The sequence below is a fragment of the Rhopilema esculentum genome, chromosome 11 (genome assembly GCF_057945365.1).
Source record: "Rhopilema esculentum isolate cy_ngs chromosome 11, ASM5794536v1, whole genome shotgun sequence".
Taxonomy (NCBI): domain Eukaryota; kingdom Metazoa; phylum Cnidaria; class Scyphozoa; order Rhizostomeae; family Rhizostomatidae; genus Rhopilema; species Rhopilema esculentum.
In genome coordinates this window covers 10,089,419-10,113,406 of record NC_142825.1, presented here as the reverse complement: position 1 = coordinate 10,113,406, position 23,988 = coordinate 10,089,419, and the positions used below count along the sequence as shown (strand labels likewise).

The following is a 23,988-nucleotide window of genomic DNA, read 5'->3' as shown; positions in this document are numbered from 1 at the left end:
CACTAAAAAACTCTTAACAACACTAATAGCTGATCCAAAAAACCAACAAACTGTTTGAAAGCTTACTTAAAGAATCTGACCAAACAATTTACAAAAACTTTAGCTGACTTGAATTATCTTAGGCCAGGTTAAATTACCGTAGATTAAGTATCACAGAATTTAAAACTATAAAAGTAATTACTTATCAGGGAAAAAGTACTCATCGCTATTTGGGAATTTTTCTGGTTTGTAATCTGGATCTTTTTCAAGTCGCTTCCGCGTATCTTTTCTTAGAGTCTCTTGGAATGAAGCCCGAAGTTCTTCACTATCTAAATCTTTTGATAGATCTGCAAAGGATAGTGGTAGGACATACATATACGGATCAAATCACATTATAATGGAAGATTTAGAGAACAGAAGAGGGGTTTTCCGTACTGTAGTGTTCCAAGATTGCAAAAAATGGTAAATAACGCATTGTACGAAATAATCCATAGGACATTGAGTAAATTGTAGAGAGAGCCCCAGGGACATGGCAATCGCTGTCAAAAAACAAGGGGGGGGGGCAATTAGAGTACTACTTATACCTAAGTCCCACCCTTGTTTTTGACAAATAATGCACGTTTTTCTAAACACTGCATGTAAAAGGAATGACACGCTATAATAGGCCGTACTTTTGATTGTACAATCACTGATGAAATGAAAAGAAATTCATTTAAGTGGGAATAACACACGTAAACGATGAAAAATCCAATAGAACGGCAACTGATTTTGTAAAATAAAAATGAAACGTATTAACGAATATTATGCGCAGGCATAAAAGTGATCATCTGGATGACTGTGGGCTATGTGATTGTATTCTGAGCCGCTTGTAAAACGAATACTAGCAACATTAAAAATTTTATGCTAGAATGTAAGACGAACACATTTATTGTATTCAAGACAGTGAAAAAGAGGATTCGCCTGAAAAAGACTCTTAGCCTCAAGAAAAGTGCTTATCCCGAAAAAAGCTTATTACTTTCAAGCTCTGAAAACTTTTATCGAAATGAAAAGAAGGCAGAGTTTGGATGTGGCCCAATTTCTTTTCGTTTTCATTGGCTTCCCTTACGATCGTTTTCTGATAGGACCTTAGATACATTGGCGGACTTACAGTCGAAGTTTGCGGGGGTTTGGCAGTTTGTTTCCTTTCGACATCCTTGGCGTTCCTTTCGATTCGTGGTCACATGACCTCCATATTTTGTGGGCTCAAAACGTCATGATCTTTTTACTTTGCAAGCCTCCGAACGTTTATAATGTACAAAGGTATACGTACCAGAAAGACTTGTTTTGGGTTCAACTTTAGCTGATTTGATTGAATTCTGCAGGGCAACTTTGAAGTCGATTTGACTATCTTCATCCGGTTTAACAGCCTGGCAAGTTAAACCTATATCATTATGGATGTCACTAATTTGATTGAGAAATGAATACGTTATTACAAAACAAAGCACAAGTTTTCTGATTTCTGAAGATGGTTTTATGAATGACCACAGGTCACTGTCTCATGGTTAATCAAAATATCGCACATCAAATCTTTATTTTTACTTATGTCCATGACACAAGATACGGTAGCATAGAAATGTTTAAAAGGTCGTTGAATTGGCTCAGTTACATCGCTGAAGAGATCAACTTCTGTCTAGAAATTGGCGAAGAAGCCGAACAAACGTTTAAATCAGTCTATCCCCTATTGCGCTCAAATTTTATCTTCACTGAAGTAAAATACATGCACCTTTGACCTTAATCAATAATTAAACGATTCAAACCAATCAGAGACAACTTTGATTCCAGAGCTTTTAAATCAAATGGCCACAGCCGTTGAAGCGAAGCTGTGGCTCGAGAAATTTGGTTCCCTGTTTGGTTTCTACTACAGATAAGTCATCAGGGAAAAGAAATGCTTCCATTATCATCATTCAATCCCAGCAATTAAATCTTCTTGCCACTTCCGATAGCCTCTTCGCGCGCAGTTTCAAATGTCGTCCACTGCCGCAGCTAGGCCAGCCAAAGCAAACAGCGTAATCCGTTAAGGCAGGTAAACCAATTGTTCATATTAGCCAATCATGGAGGGGACAGACTGCTTTTAACAGAAAGCCATAACTTGGAATTCAGAAAACTTGCAAAGTCATGTAGTACAATCAATACTTTATTGTGTATTAGCAAGAAATTTGAAAAAGGAATGAACAAAGCAAAATAGATAAAATTGACTTAGAATTCCAATGCCACTGTAACAATCTCGTTGCTCATTAAAAAACAATTAAATAAAGGAAATGAACAAACCTTCCTTCTTTTTGCAGGAAGGCCGCTGCAATAGGCATCGCTAAACGGTCTCTGGGGCGTCTTAGATCTTTGCCTTTTGGCATCTTTTGTTATAACAGCAATCCACTCCTATATCAACGGATTAAACCATCAGTTACCCACGGTGAAGAGAATAACACACAAGGTTACAAGTGTAAAGAGAAGGAGAAAAGGTATTTAACTTATAAGTCATCAACCAGCGAATCACTCTTGGTTTACCAAATTGAATTACAAACTAGGAAATGTTACATGCTTCACATGTATATTAATAACCATGTTAATATCGAATAATTTGATACTTTTTAAAACGATATAAAATCTTAAACTATCAGCTAGTTCTTAACAAAAATTTAAAATACATAAATTTAAAATGTTTTATTTCTAAATCCGTAAACACTTTAGAAAAGTTTTACCAAAAATTTGCACATATCCTTATTAACTATTAAAAAAAAGTAAATTAAGAGCCATTCAAGCAGTTGATTTGCTTCTCAGAAGCCGCCAAGCTTGAAAACCTTAAGCTTGAAAAATTTAATCATTGCCGCATTCCAAAAAAGAAGTCCTTTATAGGACAATGGTCATAAGAGAATTTCAGTGGATCTTCTGCTCTTCTGCCTGCAGTGAACGCAGTTCTTTGATTCTTACATCTCATCAATTGTTGGATTGGGAAAATATTTCAAAACATGGGGTGAACTTTTTTCACATATCACAAAGATTTCTACAATAAGCTTGATGTATGGTTTGGTGCAGATTACGGGAGTATAAAACAAAAAGGCTGGACGGTCCTGTTGAGACGGGCACTTTTCTCCGCTGCCTGGACAAAAATTTAACCCTGTCACAGCAAAGTGGGTGCTATTGATTGACCAAATAACCTCTGAGTGTATTGTGTTTGGTTGACAGACTGGATAAATAGAAGCATATCCAAAACTTACAGGGTGTTAAACAAGCAGAGATATTTCCCTGACACAAATGCAATACAGAGCCGCAAGACGGCAGAGCGGCACAAGTAGACGAGGAAAATAACTCACCGGCGGAACGTGTCTATGCCATTCGTGAGGTTGAGAAGTTGATGCGTCGCCTTCGTCATCACTTGAATCTGCGTTGCGATTTCCATAAAGCTCATTCCATCTCTTTTCTACATCCATTTTCTCGTCCACAGGGCCAGAAGCGCGCGGTAAAGTGTCAGATACCTTCAAACGATAAAAAGGTGGTCTAGAGATGTCAATGGTCACACTGAATCTAAAACATTAATAATAGGTTTCTGGAAAATAGGACCGGCTAATGAGGACAGGTCGAAAAAAAACGATTATATGTCCCTATGTACAGCCAGTGTGTGGTTCAGAGATTTTTGTAAATTGAATCGCATTTTCAATAAAAACTTTTACAATAATAAACTAAAGACAGTATATACGAATTATTTCACGACCCTGCAGATCCGGATTAGGAAATTATATCGGATTAGGAAACTGAATCCGTTAAAAAGTGAAAACGGGAAAATTCAAACAAGGGCTCCTGTAGTTATTAGCAAAATAATAAAATGAAATAGCGTGCAAAGGCCAGTTCTGAAGATTTAAAACTCATGACGAAAGTAAATATGTATTTTAAGATGCTGCTAATGTGGTTCATCCTCACTCAGCAATTTTGTTTCACATTTTTGTACTTCACCTCGATAGGAAAAAATGTCAAGGCCTCATTCACGTATTTCTATTTTGCTTAATTTTAGTTCGTGTTTTCTATGGTTATGACCGGTTGGGAAAAGGTCATAACCATAGAAAAGGAAAAGGGTTGTCGTTGTTTTTTGCTCCCCTTAGTTTTACTTCAAATGTTGCGATTTGTGTAAACGATCTAGATGGTATAAATGTGATAATAGCTTACAAGATGACAAGATATTTCTCATATATTGGCTGGAAAATTCAAGTATCAGGTCTTCTACAATTTATGACTGTCGAATCTCCCAATCGCGCATTCAGCAGATATCAACATTAGGACTAAGCTCGATATTCTTAAAAAAAGTCATAATGGAAGGCGTTAGTTCACTAGTTAACGTATTCTTTGTTCTTTTAAAACATTTAAATAACATACGCTGGATGATGCTTCTTTGTTTTTGTCCACCTTCTTAATACAACGCCTTCGGACTTCCTCCTCCGTAACGCGAGGGGCATTTGCTGCGGCGCTTCTTAGTTTGCTAATCATGAAGTCAATGCAAAAGTTTCTCATTTCCGGGTTGACCGAGTTCAGCATCCTCATTGTTGTTAGAAGCTAAAGAAAAAACCATAGCATTTTAATCTCAGAAAACAACTGCATTCGTATTGAGAGCCGCTATATCATTCAACTTTAACGCCAATATCGAGCATCGTTTAAGCATCTTGCTCAAATAAATAAAAGAAACTAAATTTGGCGATTGTGAAATGCGAAGATGGGAGGAATCTCAGCAAGAAAACCAGTAATCCTCAGCCTGCCCCGCCAGGTGAAAGAACTCCAACACAGCAATCTACTCACAATCGTTATTCGGAATCGGAAAGAAGATTATATCGAGGCAAGGAAAATTTGACGGAAGCAATGAGGTAAAGAAGGACTGCGAATAAACCCATGTCCACCTAAGTAATTCAATATATAAATAATAAATATATAAAATATTTAAATAATATATAAATATATAAATATGAATTTGAAAATTTGGGAAGAATTAGAATGACCAATCAGAAGAATCATCACAAAAATGCAGTTATATAAATCAATAATTAAAAGGGCAGATGCTATCTAGCAAGACAAAAGGACAATGTCTTATAAATAAAAACTTTGTGTTTCTGGCTAAATTTCTATGCAAAACAAAAACTGTGACATTTTTCCTGCAAAATTGATTCTTCTAAGTTCCTAAATTGTTCCAAATTGTACGTAAGGACGTAAAGAAAAGTATTATTGACAAATATTACTGAGGCAAATTACAAAATGAATAAAGGATATGAATGGTCTTTGGCGCAATCTAGAAAAATCTAAAAGGCTTCAGAATTCTCGATCGTCAGAATTTGTCAAACTAGAGCCAGGGTAGGATGTGTGTGGATAAACACACAAAACAAAATAAACCCTTTTCATGTTATCGACATCAAATGATTTGATCAAATGTCCATACCCGTTCAGATCCGGCTACAGCATTTATGTACGCTTCAGCGTTGCCTTCGACACAGTTGTCAAGTACAGCAATAGATATCGCCAGGTATCGGTAGAAAAGGTTGGCAAACTCATCCGGGAAATCTCCTCTATCTGAAACAAAATGATATTATAAAATGAACGAAAGTTGGCATTTCGACCAATATCTCAAAACAAAATTTTATCAGTCTGAAAAAAAGAATTAGGCAGCTTGAGTATTGTCTAATTCAAAGCAATGACTTACATTTCTGGTTAAAAAAATGAAAGTTTAATGCAGAAATCGTGACAATCATTAAACAAATTGATACTGAAATGTTTGTCAGCTCAATGATAGTGTGGGGAAAATAGTTCATTTGAATAACAAACTTTTTTGAGGAAAATCATCAATGAGAGTTTATAACAACAATGATTGGATGCCACACAACGGCAGACTTGCAAATACCCCTAGTCAAGCGAGTAGCAGAAACCCATTTGATACTTTTCACGTTTAACCCTGTTATAAGCTTATTTGTTGGTTACAGTGCTAGAATTTATCAATTATGCAAAACAAGAATTAACTAACCGTAATCTAACAGTGAAATCAGAGCATCATTTAGAACCTCTTTATCCAGTCGAAATATTGTGGCTTCCAGATCAATGTCGGGTCGAACAGTAAGAGTCGCCTGAAAATTCGATTGAATTATTGCTTGATACCTCCTTAAATATGGAATAAAATGGTATTCTATTCATGTGCCTGCCTATACTAAAATCAAAGCTTCACAACCAAAACAAAACAAGAAGTTGCAATCCAAATAAAAGACTACAGCAAAAAGGGAAGCTGCCCTTTCTGAGCATGTTGCGAGAGAATCAAGTGGCAACATGGAGGGTTTTCTTCCAGGTAAAAAATCTCGTGGAAGACAAAGAAGAATATGGATAGATGATGTAAAAGAGGAGGCGAATATCTGGAACTCTGGTATGCTGAAAAGAAGGTCTAACGATAGGGCTTGGTGGAAATAATGGTTAGCGATCTACAAACCAAACGAATGAATGCTTATAGCCTGGCGCGTTAATTAGAGAGAAAAAGAGACACGATTAAGAACAACAGTAATGGACAAGAACAACATACAAAAGTAAGAAATAAAAGATTGAAAAAATTTGAAAGAAGCATTACAGAAATACATGGAAAAAGCTTGAAGCAAATTCGTTTAGAGCCAACGAGAAATTTATGGACTCAAAGGAAATAATAAACTTTAATAATTTCAAGTCTAATTGATCTCACCACAGCTTCTGTCGTAATGCGTAGGCCACTTCCCATGATTGTGTCTACAACTCGCTGCAAAACATTGATTTTTGATAAAACTGTTCAGTGCATAATCAAGCATATGAATATAATACTAACAAATTACCATTTCCAGATAAACATAAGATTAAATCATGGCAAAATGAAATACTTCAAATTATAAAGGTATGACTTTAAATACAACCAAGCCTCTAGTGAAATTGTAAAATATCTAAACGGATAACGAATTGTACATAATTAGAAACAAATGCTTTTATCTTCTCTCTATCAGATAGCTTTTCCTTGGCGAGATTCGCTTTGAAATAACAATCACATAGAAAATAAATATCATAGTAATCATTAACATATTAGATATTTTAATTGTTTAACACATTTCATATATATTCACTGTTTCCATTTTAGCTTGAAATTGTTCTTAATAGCACTGCAATGACAATTCGATATGGGAAACAAATAAAGAATAATTCTTTAAATGATTCTTATATTTTTTGCCAAAAATTTGTAGTATGGGACTTTGAGAAAAAAATTCACCAGGCTACCATGTTAGTCAGCTATCGATGAAACAAGATTTAAACTACGAGCGATTACAACAGGAAATCTTATAGGATGAGCTTATGGTGGCGAATGCAGTTCTGTAGGAAAACTTACATAATGTTTAAAAATAAGGTCGTTCATTGGAACGAGTTTTGACAAAGGGAAGATGAAAAAAAGAGGAAAAACGCTGGATACCTACCGGGACATTGCTCCGCGTGAGTGGTTCTCCGCTATTGAATCTCGTTTCTATGAATTGTCTTATGTGAGGGGCCAGCCGTCTTAATGGACGCAGTGACGAGCCTAAGCGAAGAAAGAAACGTATAACTTTAACTTTGCCATCCTTCTTGCTGAAGACAGGGTCATGCACAATATCTATGCAGTTTTATGCGCAAGCTCTATAATTATAAAGACATATATTGATGTGTCTTTATGGTTATATGCAAAATAGATTTTAGATACATATATTCATCTTTTTACCAGATAAATATCTATGTCACGCGATCATTTTCTTCCAAACTGGGCCGTTGGGAAAAATATAAGTAATAAGGGCTACAATAAGTAACTTTAAAACAGACTTCAAAAAGGGGGCAATTCTGATTTGGAAAATTTTAAACTCTACGAACGCTTTCTCAAGCAACAGCCATACAATAATTTAGATAAATAGCAATGAGTCAAGCAAAACGCCAATAGATAGACTTACCGGCAGCAAGCTCTATGATGTCATCAACAGTCATGTGATCTGACAAGTGGTCTAATAGCTGTGAGATGAAATCACCTGAAACAAATTTAATAAAAATAACTATTTTACCTCGAATATCATTAAGTGTTCGATACTGTATAGGCAAAGCTGTGCATGATTCGGTGTACAGAACAGAAAGGTTCCAAGTTGCAACTCTAAGTTTCACAAATAATGCGACAAAGCGTCAAAATTTATTTTTGTGACTTTATTTGTTGGGTAAAAAATTGAAGTCTCAACACAAAATTTAAAATGATACATGCAGAAAACGTAGGTAGCGGGTTTGATTATCAAACTACAAACAAAGAAAATACGGACGTTTCACGACAGACTTCTAGATGTCTAGAAGAAAAAGTAACAGAAATATGGCACAAACGGGAACAGATCAAGACATGGCATATTATCAAGGGAATTAAGAATCTTCTTCTGCAAAAATATTTTCTTTATATCCTTATCTTAAGGGCCGTTCACTTTACGTCATGAGAAATCTCTCCAAATCTATTACTAACTTCATCGATCAACTGTGGGAGGTGAAAGCCTACATTGCAAGATTTTCTCAAGTTTCAATTTATTATATTGTCGCGTTTTATATTTCCCAACAAATTCTAAGATAAATAAATAAATAATTTAACGTTAAAGCTGTCTGCTTTACAAGCTAACTGAAATAGATAATAAAAATGACATTAAAGTGTTGACACAAAAAGACAAATATACTTAGCAGAAAAGTTCCTACTTGACTGGCTTTCATCCGAACTCTGTAAATCTCGAAATTCTTCGCCAATAAGATCTCTTATTGTGGGGCCATTTCGCCTGTCTGCATGCAAATGTAGATTATTAATAAATTTGTCAATAATTGTTGGGGAAACGAACCAGCATTTGTCTGAAGGACCGTTGGATTTTCAAAAGTTTGCATCCTATGCACAGGCGCTGTTGAAGTCAATGTCGTTATTTTCACACGCAATGTTTTGTGGTTGGACGTTCGTAGACTTTAAGGGAAGCAGCCTGTCTCGAATCCAAAGGCGAAAATTTAGAGAAAAGGGTTTCATGAGAAGTGTGAGAACGAGGCTCTTGGTTTATATATGCAACTATGGTATATAATAGTTTTGATAAATGCTAATGATAAGACAATTTTCTCATTGGTTCAGACTAATGAATAGACTAATGGCTATAAGCAATAGGAATTTAGACTCGTCCCCCAAAAAAATAATGGAGGTGACATACAAGACATACAAAAAACCGATCTGTGAGTAAGAGAAAAGGGTAGTAAAGTTCTTAAAGGGTACCTTGGCTTTGCCCCATTAGAGCATTCATAATAGCACGTTGCACAACTTCATAAATCCGAGGCCCAAACGCTGCATCCTGTATCACGAAGATAAATACAAAAATTCAGACGTTCAAGTGATACTCCCTTTTTGATAGTGAGTTTAAAGATATTTGAAGAACCTAGTAAGGAATCCACCCATGGTAAAAGAAATTCGCCAAAAAAGTTCGAAAGCAGAAGTTATTTAGGGTTTTAAGTCACTGAGATTTCTTGGGGCAAAGAAAGAAAGAATGTTAGGCGTCCTTGTTGTATCAATTCATAAATAGGTTGAAAATAAACAGAAGTCGATGCAAAATAAAGTGAGAAATCAAAGAATTAAATTTGATTTACATCTGATTGTTGCGTTTGTTGTTGAGAAGGCTGGCTTTGATTGCTTGGTACTTGACCCGAAGTGCGGCTTGATGGCTGTGCTGACGTCATTCCATGAAATACAGACGATGCCTGACCTCCTCTGTTGCCAGCAGAAGCTTTTAATCAAATCAAATCAAATCAAATCAAATCAAATCAAATCAAATCAAATCAAATCAAATCAAATCAAATCAAATCAAATCAAATCAAATCAAATCAAATCAAATCAAATCAAATCAAATCAAATCAAATCAACACATGTCAACATAGCTTCGTCAAGACAATTTTTTTTATATTCCACTAAAAATTTACAAGACAAGTTACCTATTACGCTACCTACTAATTACTTCACAAACACCACAGGGACGTTGATGCCACGGGGAGCAATAGACCATGACAACCCCGTGGCAAATAAACATAGAAAGAGTAAAAACTACCAGGTGAATCAGCAAGAGGCACCACCCGCCCGCAAAGCCGCACATGAGAGTCACCAACCGACACACATAATTGGATGCGAATTTAAACAATGCTATAAAAATTGTGTCCCATACCTCACTTGAGGGATTATTATCGAGTGTGTGGCCCCACCACGACTTCCCAAGCATGCAGCACCTCTCTCCCGACCCACCCATTACATAAAAATACACAGAAGAATATAAGAATACTACAAAAGAATTAAATTTACATCTACTAGACGGAACATTACAAACAAGATGCTTTACGATGACGTACATGGTGGTTATGCGAGGTATAACAAAACTATGATGCGGTCCTAATGAAGTCGGCCAGTTTCATGGATGAATCTTAGAGTCAATTCAAGACAAAATTTGGTGGTAGTTTTAAATAAAAAGCATATCGTAGTTCAATGCAAAGTGAATAAAGCGGTAATAATGAGGATTCTACAAATGGTAGTCTAAGTAAATTAGAAGTGATGTTGGGTATAAATGAATGACTGACAGGACACGATATGCATATCATGGTTACCCTTTAACCCGTTAAGTTAATAATATATCTTGATTTGGCAAATTGTAAATAACAAACTGAGGTAAACAGGAAAATCCATTAAAACATTTTTCTCGTACACGTTCAAGCTTGACAACGATAGATGCGTACATCAAGTTTGGTAAAAACTGCCCGCCTATCAATCAAACAACAATTCAGTACGAAAATATTGACGTAAAAATATACGGTTGTGCAATTACCTGGAGAAGAGGTTGTAGAAGCCGCGCTTGTTGCAGGGGCATTTGTAGGCATTCCATTGTGAATGTGTTCAATAACGACACTACTTAGTTCAGCAACGATCTGTGGCCTGCCTGTAGCTTCACCGCCTTGTTGAAACCGAGGACCGAAGTGAAACGACTGGCATGGGACAGCTGGATCAGGATGGCCAATGACCGAGTTTGAGTTAAAAGCGTCAAGACCAAATGGCAACCTGGGAAGGTGAGGTGTGGCCATTGGTCGCTGGGAAGGGTTAGGTCTAGTCTGTGTTGATGAAGTTGACGTTGAATGTGATGCCTGGCTGGTCGCTGCACTAAACATGCTTGCAAAATCCATTGGCGAAAATGACCCAGATGAAAAGGAGCCGGAAGAAAAAGTAGTCCCGGTCGATGTACGTGCGGACGGAGTCGATGAAACATTTGGTGTGGCTGTAGTAGTTCCCATTGAGACACTTGAATGCTGCTGCGAGGCGGCAGTCCGTACAGTGCGAAGATGCGTTGGAATCTGTATGACTGTGGCCGAAACACCAATAGGCCGGACTACCTGGTTTGGGTATGACCATAAAGATATTTAGGGAAGTTCAAAGGAGGCACCAGAAAGCAGTTTAAGTTTATGGTACAGACATTTAAAAAATCTACTAGCGAATGCAAAGTATTAAACTTATGACATTACGGGTGGCAAAAAAATTAGCATAAAAATATTTTTGTATTCATGAAAAGGAAATTAACTTGTTTGTTAGACGACAGGTTTATGAATAGGAAAAGATAAAGGCATACAAAGGTCCTGTCCTTATGATCTAGATGAGCTTGGTAGGACAGCAAAGTTGATTTTCATTGCAACAGAAGCGAAGCATAATAACAAACTGGGTGAAACAAAGACCTTCTAATTAAGATCATGAGCAAAATTATGCTACCACAGGCCGTACCAAGTTTTAAATCTATACTAAACCTGAGGTGTTATGATGGGTCTGCTTGGTTGACTTTGTGCATTCGAACTTGACACATTACCCAACCCACTTTGCTGACCGAGATTCTGGACAAAAGAACTGAACTGAACGAATGGCTGGCCACCATTCCTAGGACCAGAAGATGTTGTTGCTGCGGTCGATTCAGTTTGAGTATTTGAATTCGGCGGTTGAGTACTTGAACTTGACGGGGGAGCACTTGAGCTTGACGGGGGAGCATTTGAGCTTGACGGGGGAGCATTTGATCTTGGTGGATGAGAATGTGAAGGAGGCGGAACAGAAACGGGGTTCATCCGTGGCAAACAGCTTAGCCTCTGAGGGTCTGGGGACTGGAAGTTGAAAGTGACGTCAGATAAAGCATGGAGTGCGTGGCTCATGTTGTGAAGAATCTCTGCTATTCCATCAGGTAATACATCATCTGATGTTCGTCGCATCTAAAAAGAAATTTTGAATTTTAGATTAAGATTTCACACCTTAACCGAAGCAAAAATTAAAATTGTGAAAAAGCGAATACTGCCAGCTAAAAACATGGTTCTAGCACAACGTGGTGTGTTTGGACGCTCAAGTACAAATATGCAAATTTGATTAACAATGATACAAAAAATAAATTCTCCTTTTAACGCCTTAAAACACTATACAACAAAGTTCATAGACGACCTGATTACGGACAGGACTGTCCTTACTAAAAAGAGAATGATTTCGATACAACAGCACATATAGCTACGTCTTTTATGCATCGCTTACGCCAAGGACGTCAAGGATAAGCAAAAGATAGGCGTATTCTACCTCTGAAGCAGGGTTTTCAAGCAGTTCTCTGTAGCGACTCAGTGACGGTTCCAAACGTTGATACAAATTCTGGAAATTACGAATCACCCTTGAAAATGACTGTGGCGAATTCCTAAGACAAAACAAAAACATTGACCTCAAAGAAAAATATGGCAAGGGAGCTAAGCCTACTGTACAGCTATAGAAGTACCATAGCATACTCTTGACGGTAATCAGGTGATTTTCTACGTACGTAAGGTTGAACTGACTATCGCTTCCAGGTTCATTTGTTCCAGGCTGCACTGCTGGGTCTTGATCAATCTCCATGCTAGACGACCCTGCCGTCTAAAGTGTTACAAAGGAATAAGGGTTAAAAAAGAATGGGAGATATTCATCTAGCATATTCTTACAATACTTCTTACATCTCTTTAAAAACGTAATACTTTTGTAGTTGAAAATTAAGACAGAGAAGATTAAGACAGGATGAAAATAAAGATAATTGTAAAAATTTAAAATAACTCGCTCAGGAGGAATATGAATGAAGAAAATATTCTACAGAAATATCACGCAAAGGGTAATTACACGGATGGAGAAAAAGAACAACACGAGAAAAAAAGATGAAAATGAGCATTCAATCACATGTGAATTTTTGTAACTGATTCACCAGAGTGTGAAGAGAGAAAACGATCTGATTTATCGAGTTTTTGGGAGAAATGATGACGCTTTTCTCCAAACAAGGCATACTTCTGAACAAATAAAATCTGTGTTTTTTGCTCAAGTGTAGTGCTTACAAAAAATCGATTTTAACTAGGATTACCAAGAATAGGGCTTTACAGTAAGGAATTGTACCAAATCTGCCCTTAAACTGGGATACAACATTATGTAAAGCTAGCTGACTGTTATCAAAGCTACATTAATATCAATTGGTAATCGACTTACTTCAAGTGCATCAATGCGGCTTTGTGCAGTTCTGATGAAATTCTGTGCATGCCTTAGTCTCATCTGGGCATCTGTTGTGTGTGTGTGCTGAAAGTACATTGTAAACCATATATAAAAGTACATAAATGCTCTTATAACATTTACAAACACATCAAGATAGGTAAAGAGGTAAAGGAGGCATCAAAAATACATACACACATACCTTCATACATACATACAAAGATACATACATACAAACATACATACAATGCTAAATCCTGAAAAGTAGATCACAATTGATGAGAAGAACACACGATGTTTCTCCACATTCAAGCGACAGAAAAAATGCTCTTTAAGTTTACAGAGCTGGTCAAAACAAAAGATGATGTGAATTTAGGTCAATGGATGAATAGTCAATATTTTAATTTAGCATAGATGCAACATATTCATCCCTTTTTAAGTTAAAAAGATTAACGTACTGATACCCAAATATCACCCAGTTTTCTGATATTAGTTTCCTTGTCACTTGATAAGGTATGAAGTCTCGCCTAGCATGTTAGGCACCAGTAGCCGGAATTTCATAGATAAAGTTGAATCCGGATGAAGTCGTACCCCAGATAAATCAGAAATTCACTAAGTCGGACAGATTTTCGATTCCCATTGGATTTTTCCATTCAAGTCAACAGTCGTAGCAGTGACGTCTGACATTGGTCGAGTAGGACCATATTTATTGCGGCATAAAGGTCTGACTTAACGGGATTAAATTGTGTATATATACTTTTTGTCTTGGGATGGAAACTTCCGTGAATTAGCTTTGCAATGAAGAGCGGTTAAAAGGAACAAGAAAGGAGGGAAATAAAACATAGGCAGTTTAAAGAAACAAGCAAGGAAGAGAAGGATTAGAGAAAGGACTTCGTAAGAGAAAGGAAAAAAACAGAGCCGAAATGGAAACGGAAGGAGAAAATAACCCATATGATTTCAATCAATGCTCCCGTGTCTAGAGCTAATTGATACGGTCCAGCAAATAGACCATCACTATCATTATTTGTACTTTTAACAAAAACTCTCAAAATGGAACCATGGAAATGGAACATGAAAGTGTATTCTGCAGCAGGCTAAAAACCAATATTGCAAGAAAAAAGGATAAAATAACAAAAAGAAAGATTTTCTTGTTGTGTATCCTCGCAAAGAGGTAAAGCTTTCTCCATCTTTGCTCTTACCTGGCCATCCGAATGCATGTTGATCTGAACATTAACAGCGGTTGCATCGCCCTGTGGACAAAGATTTTTACTTCACAATGTACCAAATTTCTTGGGTAAGAAAGGATACTGCCAAAAGTGTTCTGCTGGCCATAAGTCTTCTTTGTTATTATAAATGAAAACTTTATTATAAATGATTTTTTGGGACTCTTGACGGGGAATCTGAATGATATTTTAGTGGGGCTGAAACCCCTCTAGCCCCTGCGCTACTACTCCTGCACAAGGGCCAGTGTTGTTTAAAACCCCAGGACAAAAGCTGGCTCTCGACAGGCCTGTATATCTGACATGCAGGTCACTTTCAAATCTACATTATGTCAACACCTATTTTATACCCCCATCCTTCTTAAGAAAGACTCATATAATTAAATATAACAAAGTATTTAGAAATTGAAACATAGAAATTCTGAAAAAATTAGCATTACCACTGAAGTTGTAGACACCGTGGCTGCTCCATCACCGCCTCCAAACGAAGACATCAAGCTTTCAACAATTTGGGGCAAGTAGAAATCACCCATCTATACAAGAAAAAACAAATAAATCTAGTATTTTGACATAAATATGTCATTTCACGTATACATCTATTTGTTTATTTATTCAAAAGCTGCATATCTGACTGCTCATTTCTAATACTGCTAGGCTGCAGAATGACTGAGCCATATCAAGCCAAGGTTAATATACAAGAAGATGGCCTCTTGGTACTTGAGACCCTGAGACCTTCCTCTAATTAAACCAAGCATAAACTTGTACAGAGTAACCAACAAATGCATCTATGCTGAAATATTATACATGAACACAGGAAACTACAGCATTGCTAGACTTCAATTCATAGCATTACCTACCGACGTGGCATTGCCCATTTCATCCCTTCCACCTTGAAAAGCCCCAATAAAGACATTTGACTGTCCACCATTTTGTGGTCTTCTGTTTGAGCTATTCGTAGGCCTTGCTTCAGCGGTTGATGAATCACCTTCAAAGGAGATAAAATATAGCATACTTTCCTGTCAAAAAAGTGTCATATATGATTCAACAGTACTGAACTAAAATATGGGATCAAATGAAAATAATAAAAACTTGTTTTAATCCAAATGTGTTTCAAGTGTAGTATGACAGCATAGGACAATTTTTATGTGACTCAGCTATAATGTTATTAAACTAATTAAATTCAGTGGAACATCTTCATTATGATGACTTTACACCTGAGTATTAAAACAATGCTCCAACAGATATCCTAATGCTGCTCCAAGCATGAGGTGACACACTCAAAAGAATACCACATTCAAAAGAATTCAACATAATAAATTTTCTGTGTTTGCATTCTGCAAAAGCACTCACCACAACAGAGATAATGCAAAATAACAAGATCCCAAAGATCTTAAGTCAAAAATAATATACTATATTAATAAAAAAAGTTTTGTAGCACAAAAAACAGAAATTTAGAAGCAATGAGAGGTACAGAAAGGGTTTTTTTCTCTCTTGGAGTCTTAAATTTGGTGAGAGGTTAGCGGCTGCTGATTGGTAATTCAAGATAACCAATCAAACACATCTTTCTTCCACTAACATTACTTTGATGCACACCTGGATATAACTTCCCAGCGTACGTTTTGTCATCATCCATTGTTCATACTCTGGGGAGTGTCAGCCGAAAAGTACTTTAGTATGCTATGTTTCCAGCATTTCATGCAATCTTCAACTATTTCAGAATTACAGGGGTAGATGAAAAAATTGGGACACATTTGATATTTATGTGATTAATAAAAAGGTTATCTGAAAGTTGAATAAAAAATTACCTGACATCGGAGGGGGCCTTTCAACCAAATGTACAACACATCCATCAACATCTGTAAGAAACATACAAAAACTTACAAAACCAAAATAATTTTCTAATACATTCTTTTTAATTTATTATATTAAAAAAAAGATCTTTTTTAATAAAAATATGTGAAATTTGATTTGGCTCACTGTACCAAACAGGAAGAACACTGTTGTGTTTAACCGCTCAATGAGGTCATGGATGATAGAAACAACAAAACTGATCAAAATAAATGGAAATATTATCACATAAGCAACATACTGTAACTCCCCAAATTGCCCCCCTCCCTCAAATAAGCCCACTCTTGAACTACAAATTTTCAATTAGCTCCCCCTCAAATAAACCCCCACTGCTACCGTAAATTCTCGAATAAGACCCCTCAATTTGATGATTTTTGCCATCTGAGGTTGCCTTTGGCACTTTTAATTAAATCATCACAAAAATACATTCCAAAATAAATGAGATCTTTCAATAATGTCTTCTTAATGTCTACAAAAATTTTATAAGCCCCCATCCAAAAATATAAAAAATAAATAAGCCCTCAGGTGGCTAATGTGAGGATCAACAGTATTGATTGATTGAAAGATGGAGTTTTCATTGCCAATATTTTTACTCCAGATTAGAAATAGTGACCTTCAATGGCGGGAAAGTGGTTTCAAAAGCATATTCACCATCATACATCAATAACATATTAGCACTTTGATAGCTGCATATCTTCTTACAAGCATGAATTGACAAATTACTGTTGAAATCAATTTAAAAAAGTTACTGATTCTAAACACTAAAATTATGTACATACAAGCACAATAGATGATACCTAAACTAACTTTTGAATATTCAGTGACTTGATGCAAAATTTTAGGTAGAAGACCAAAGCAGGATCTTAATAAAATGCTCAGTCCTAAAGGGGGGTCAAGAGCTCAAAATTACAAGCATAAGCTACAACTCACTGTATTCCTTTAGGAGCTTTTCATCGTGGAGTACTTTCCCTTTGAAAATAACCCTTTGCCTTTCAGCAGAAATTCCCTGTTTCAATGAAAAAACTTAAACTGAAATTCAGACAGTGTCACTCTAAATGAAGTCTTAGAGCATATTCAGCACTGCAAAGAAAAATATTGTTTGTCTTCCTCTTCATTTTCTTTGTCATGTTTCCAAAAAAGACTCACCAGCTTTAGCATGCAAAACAAATCATATTCTGCTTAATATATTTGAAGTTCTTTAAGGTGTTGTTGCCAGAAACAAGAAAAAACTATATTTCAATGTACATCTATTATCTATTTCAATTAAGCTTTATTTTACATGCAGTTTTGCACCAAAAGAGAGGGAAAATTTTTATGTAAAAACGAGCAAGCACTGTGGCATTTGAAGGATCAAACAAAATTAGAATAGTTTTGCAAAAGACAAAAATTTCATTTTCAAAATTTCAGTGAATAACAAATGGTTTAATTGGATCCATTAACCAAAAAAAATATAGAATGGGTTCTTATTTGAAAAATAGCAACAACCAAAGTTTATGGGCATCAGGTGCTTGCTTACTTATAATATCAAGTCAGATTCTAGAAAGCAAATGGTTTTGTCTTCTCTTAAGCCTGGTACTCACTAGGTGATTATGGTGATTATCACAATACCACGATAGCGATTATCGTGAGGATTAAATATTTCTTGATAGTAGGATGCTCAGCTAAATCATGTACTCACTGACTCGTTAAATGTATACTCAAAATGAAAACGTAGACAGAGAAAAGAAAAGGTAAAAAGTTGAGAGAGAGAGATTGGTTCAAGAACTATGACTGGATGACCGCCAATTTCATTACATATATTTTCTCACAGCTTCAGAAAGTTTCTTGTCAAATTGCAAGTTCTCACTCTACATTTTGAAATCAGAATGTTTGATAAGATATCCTAAACAAAACCCACACCGAATGACTAAATGACAGTCATTCAATATTTGGTTTGCCTTGGAAACAGTGCTTTGGACACTCCTTTTCCTTTATGAATTCTTCACATTATTTTGGAACAAAAGGATTGATGTCATCAGATCACAATTATCACAGAAAGATATCAAAAACGTTTGATATCATTTTGCGATAGTCATGTGGTTTTATCATGATTAGAGGGCATAACACAATTCAATTTGATGTACTCGCTGTGGATAAAGACGATTACAGCCTAATTGTTATTGTGATAATCATGATAATCGCCTAGTGCGTACCAGGCTTTATTGATATGAGATGGGCAAGGCACAGAATTATGCTATGTTTCCAGCAATTTTTAATATCAATTATGGAAATTGATGAAAAAGTTAAATATGCTACTCAAAACCTCAATTGAAGAATACTTACAAGTTCAGGTGCAATTTTTTCCTTGAAGTCTTTCACTGTGGCCTGAAATAGTGGATATTTAATATTTCAATTCCTTCAAAAAAAATTCAACTGTCTATACTATATTGGCTTAAGAACTCATATTAGCAAGGTGTTCAATTTAGAAGTGCATAGCCTGAGTTTCTAAAAAGCTACTAATTCATGGTTTTGATAAACAGCAACTACATTTTATATTTTCAGGCAAAAAATTTCAGGTCTGTGGGTGCTAAAAATGAGATTTTGCTTGCAAACAACAAGAAAAATTCTAGCATGTTAAATACTTGTTTTTCATTGCATGCAACTGCCACATCTATGAGCAAACGATTCTTAAACTTTCTTGAAATGATTTCATCTAGCTTGATGGGTATCTTTCTTATGAATGTAAAAAAGACTTAATATTGATCATTGAATAAAAAACCTAGTTGCTTTTTATTAAGCATGCTTTTAATAATCAATAGAACTTTCAAGATCTAACGGAATAAAGCTTTCATCAGCACAGGGAAGAAAATGATATTTTTGGAAGTCGTAAGATTATTCTGGATAGATTTGCTTTTTGCCGGTTCCACTTATTCCCAAATAGAGTAGATTTATACTTCTTGCCTACAACAATAGACAGTTTTTCAAGGAGCTAAAAGTTCTGTGGCAGCAAGTTAGAATTTTAAAGTGGTTTCAATTTCCCATCATTGGTGTTGCTATTTAGTTACTGAAAATTATTGTTGGCTCAATGTTTGCTTTTGAAAGGGCATTCTGTGTCTTAGCCCTTCTGCTTATTGACCGTTGGCTAAGCATGTACCATGAAACCATGGAAAACTGGATGATATTGTAAGTGAATGGCAAAATTTGGTAAATCAGAGTTGTAAGGGATCCAATTAATGTATGGTATTCCTTGAGGGAGGTGGAAAAGATGAAACTATCAACTTTGAAGATTCAGACAAATGCAAAAGGACCATGTCCAGTGACAGTGACATTTATACCTAGAGCTAAAAAAATGGTGACATTCTTTTGACATACTTTCTGGGATGCTTGTAACATAGTTGCACATTAAATTGAAGCTTTGTTTACCTTTTTTTGTTTAATAAAAATTACTTTAGATACAAGTGCATTCTTCTTGACTTCAAGACCATTTAAAGGCAGTTGGCAGATACTAAAAGCCATGTTTAAATCATGAACTGACCAATTGATTGGCTAATATCGATTGACAGATGGATTAAAGCCACTTTTATATCTGTCAGTTGGTCATTCTAAGTGCATTCTATGCATTTTTGATTTAGCTCGCCTGAGCAAATGAGGGAAAGGATTCAAAGCTCATCTGCAAAAATACAAATGGCCAGACCTACAGTTGCCTGAGCAAATCAGAAAACATTAGGAGTCATCAACAAATAATGTTTTCCCAGTTAATGGAATTGATTCATTAAGGGGGTGTGCATTTGGGACAAAAAAGTAATAATCAACTTAAATTTTTTTATCTTGTGCATGTAAAAAATGCATATATCACCAAGAGATTTGGAGAACCTTAGGTCTTAATGCAAAGCAAAACATATATTTTCTATAAATATCAAGACTAATTTTGATACACAAATTATCCTTCATATTAATCATCATAAACATTTTGCAGGGAACAAAATAAATATAAAAGTATATCAATAAATTTTTGCCTGAAATAGGAAAAAGACTATTATCTAAAACCAGTTTAAATTATCCTTGCATATATAGGCATGTAACAATGGTGGATTTAGGGGGGCTTCAGTGGCAGACTAGGGACAGTTGCCCCTCCCTTATCAAGTTGAAGCAAGTCTGACACTCCTTGGCACCCCTTTTTGGAAATTGTCAACCCCTTTTGAAGAATGAGAATACAGTAGTGGGTCAATAAAAATTGACACAGACTTTTCGAGCAAGCAAATTATTGAAAGGTTTTAAGGTCTCCCAATTGCTTGAAACTTGCTTACTCTGATTCCTTTGGTGTTATGGTGCAATTTTCATATTTTTAAAGTCTTGGCACAAAGCCCCTTCATCTGATGGCTGCCTTTCATCATAGTAAAAATATAGATTTCAAAATGGCTGCAAATATGTGCCTGAGTGGCATTTTCTTATGCTTTTTGAGCCATGTTCTTGGCATAGGTGAACTTGAACCTTGTCCTTAGATGGTGATAATAATTAATTGGTGATCATAATTTATAATGATGATCATAATGATGAAAGAAGGAGCAAAGGATGATTTAACAGACACCAACTGAACCAGGTATTCAGAACCTCTATTTCTACAAATTTCAAAAAGACTTTCTAACATTTGATGAGGTTAAGTTCTGGAACTCCTTGCCAATTGAACTTAAGAACACCCGCAACAAAAATCCCTTTAAAAAATGATGAAAATATACCCTCTACAGAACTCCTAAGCCACTAGAATTTGTTCAAAATTTCTTAAATTTATCTCTAAGAAGTGAATTTTACCAGCCTATTGCCTTTATATTTTTTATCCTTTACTTTTTCTTCTTATACTTTTTAATTTTCTACTCTTACTGTTATATATAACTTCAAACTGAAATGGAAATTATTACATTGTGTTTAAAAACGTCATTAGGACATGTGACTCGATGGCTCCTCACGAGTTTTTTTCATGTGTACTTCAGCATAACAATACTAATTAATCTGTTGTTCTTGATTAGCTAAATTTTTGAAATTGCTAATTTTTTTGTATTTTAAATTTGAGTGCTTGGTATATTGTAATTAATGTTTGTTTTTTGCTGATAAAAGATTTTGAGTTTGAGTTTTTGAGTTTGAATCTTCAAAGGGAAACTTTTCAACATGAACGACATCCCAGATTTAGGCCGAGACTAGAAAGTATTTCTTCGAATAAAAAAACATGGTTTTTGGTGCAACAACTATTTGCAATGTCATTCAAAACTTACCTTTTCATCAACTTCAAAAGTTGTGCTTTTTGAGTCAAGAGTTCTGACGGTCACTTTCATTTTCGAAAAGCGTTAGTTCTGCCCCAACTAACTGGCAACTGCTGCTAGGCCAATGATTCGGTCGATGATGATAATTGTCTTCGTTGTAGATTCCAGTTGAAATTGAGAAAGACACACAACCAAACTTCAAATAACAGCATGAGGTTCTTACAAAACTGATTAACGAATGTTACTGACAACTGTCGACAATGTCCTTCGAGGCTTCCCAAGCAGTTGTCGCTGTAACGCAAAACTGGGAAGAAAGAGCTGGCCTCGTTTACATTAACGTCCTCAGCGGCCTCGCCCAAAGACAAAACAAAACCATCTCCCTCGAATCTATTGAATCACATAAGTTTTAGAGAAATTGATGGGTAATTTGAAATGTCAAAGGATAAATTTATTTCAATATCAGCTTCACTTTGTTTCCATTCACTTAATGCATTGATTTAACGAGCCCCGCTTGAGTTACTGTTGCTCCGTTTGGGGCCGCTGCAGTGAATCAAAAGTTAGCGTCCTCCAAAAAATCCAAAATAGAGCTGCAAGACTTGTAACAGACAGCCCATACGATGCTTCAGCTGCTCCGTTAATTCAGAGTCTTGGCTGGTCAACTATCAGTAATTTTGTGAGAAAAGAGACTGCCACGCTGACTTACAAGTCTGAATTCATTTGCCCTTGACTACTTGAGAAAATTATTCATAAAATGTTCAGATGACAGAGAACGGTTTCTGTGCTCACCAGATACTGATGTTAGGATACCGTTACTAAAAAAGATCAGTGGCCAAAAGGCTTTTTCTTATCGCGGTGTAAAGCTCTGGAACAGTCTAGAAAGAGAAACAAAAATGGCACCCTCCTTGTAAACCTTCAAAGAACAACTATAGAAAGGGTTGTAACTTCAATTTCTTTTTTACGTTCTTTTGAATAGATTTTGTATTATATCATATTGTAAATTAAGTATATTAATTTCTTTTGTTCTAAGTTTAATGCTTTCGTTTGAACAGGTCAGTTTGGAAAACATACCTTGATATGAAATTTATAACCTGTATAAATATTATAAAATGAAATGAAAATTGATCGTAGTTATAAAACCTCAACAGCACACTTTAAAATCCTTTTTTTTACGCTCATAGAAATTTACATAACGCTACTAAAAATACAGTACTTCAACAATAGCATGTTTGCGTGTTTATATACATCCAGGTAAATTTTTGGAACAGGCTTTGATTACGGAAACTACAAAAAAAAAGAAACAAGAAAGACACTTTTAGGGAGGGTAGCGGCGATTCACCGAAATCGTTGGGATGCATGAATGTATCTCAGAGCTACCTTGATTATTTCTTTATTAACAGCAATTGGTAACCTTTCATGGCCATAGAACAAAGCATTAAGTAGCATTTCATTTGAAACGTTTGATAGGCCATGCTGATATGATAATACATTGACACTGTTAAGAATATCATTTCTATAGTCAACTACAATCCTGAACAAAAGGTGGTTATGAGACAGTTCTTTTATAAATGAGTTCCTGAGGGTTTGACATGGAAGCCAGTAGTATACCCCCCCTCCCCCAATGCCAACGTTGGTGGTGGGTAACGGCAGTTGATTGTGGAAGCCAGAAAACTATAAAATCAACACCAACATTGATATTGGGGGAAGGGGGTTGGGGGCTTTTGCCGTCCATGATAACAACAGCAAAAGTCACTGACTTCGGTCCAGGATTGTAGAATATCAGGACAGAACACTAAAATAGACATAATGTAAGTTGTCATGCATTTCGTTTTGAGTTCATGTTTGTGCAGTTTCAGCTTCTTGATATATTTTGTGCTTCTAGCTTTTAACGTTGCTTTCTTTGAAATTAAGCAGCAATTCCTCTTTCATATAAAGAGTCAATGCAACGACTCTCCAACTTCAACACCATCCTCATAAATACACTATCTGTATGATTCACCAAAACCAAACACTCGTAAAAAATTTTCACATTGAGGAATTCTTTGTCCAACACCCTCCGGAGTATAAGCTTCGGTTGATGACCAAACACGCAAGCAGAATCTGTATCTAGATGCAGATCGAAATTAACACAAGGAAA

The 23,988-nt window shown here is 35.8% G+C and overlaps 1 protein-coding gene across 1 annotated transcript; it reads right to left on the bottom strand.

Annotated features, from left to right (window-relative positions):
• Positions 1-50: 50 nt before the first annotated feature.
• On the bottom strand, positions 51-22,183 carry LOC135693386 (large proline-rich protein BAG6). Its single transcript, XM_065211849.2, has 25 exons — positions 21,867-22,183; positions 18,943-18,984; positions 17,551-17,626; positions 16,578-16,628; positions 15,630-15,757; positions 15,213-15,305; positions 14,752-14,802; positions 13,553-13,639; positions 12,867-12,958; positions 12,635-12,746; positions 11,833-12,282; positions 10,869-11,427; positions 9,649-9,785; positions 9,281-9,356; positions 8,731-8,811; positions 7,962-8,036; positions 7,461-7,561; positions 6,707-6,760; positions 6,011-6,110; positions 5,432-5,562; positions 4,384-4,560; positions 3,330-3,491; positions 2,287-2,394; positions 1,289-1,385; positions 51-326 (listed from the first exon to the last, which is right to left on the bottom strand). The coding sequence occupies exons 1-25, from the start codon at positions 21,924-21,926 to the stop codon at positions 178-180; spliced, it is 3,249 nt and encodes a 1,082-aa protein (XP_065067921.2). The 5' UTR covers positions 21,927-22,183; the 3' UTR covers positions 51-177.
• Positions 22,184-23,988: the final 1,805 nt, after the last annotated feature.

Excerpts from the sequence above, each read along its gene's own strand:
- LOC135693386 (XM_065211849.2), bottom strand. The coding sequence starts at position 21,926 with ATGAAAGTGACCGTCAGAACTCTTGACTCAAAAAGCACAACTTTTGAA. Across the intron at positions 15,306-15,629 it reads AAATGGGCAATGCCACGTCG|ATGGGTGATTTCTACTTGCC; the intron begins GTAGGTAATGCT and ends TTTCTTGTATAG. Across the intron at positions 9,357-9,648 it reads AACAAACGCAACAATCAGAT|GATGCAGCGTTTGGGCCTCG; the intron begins GTAAATCAAATT and ends TTCGTGATACAG.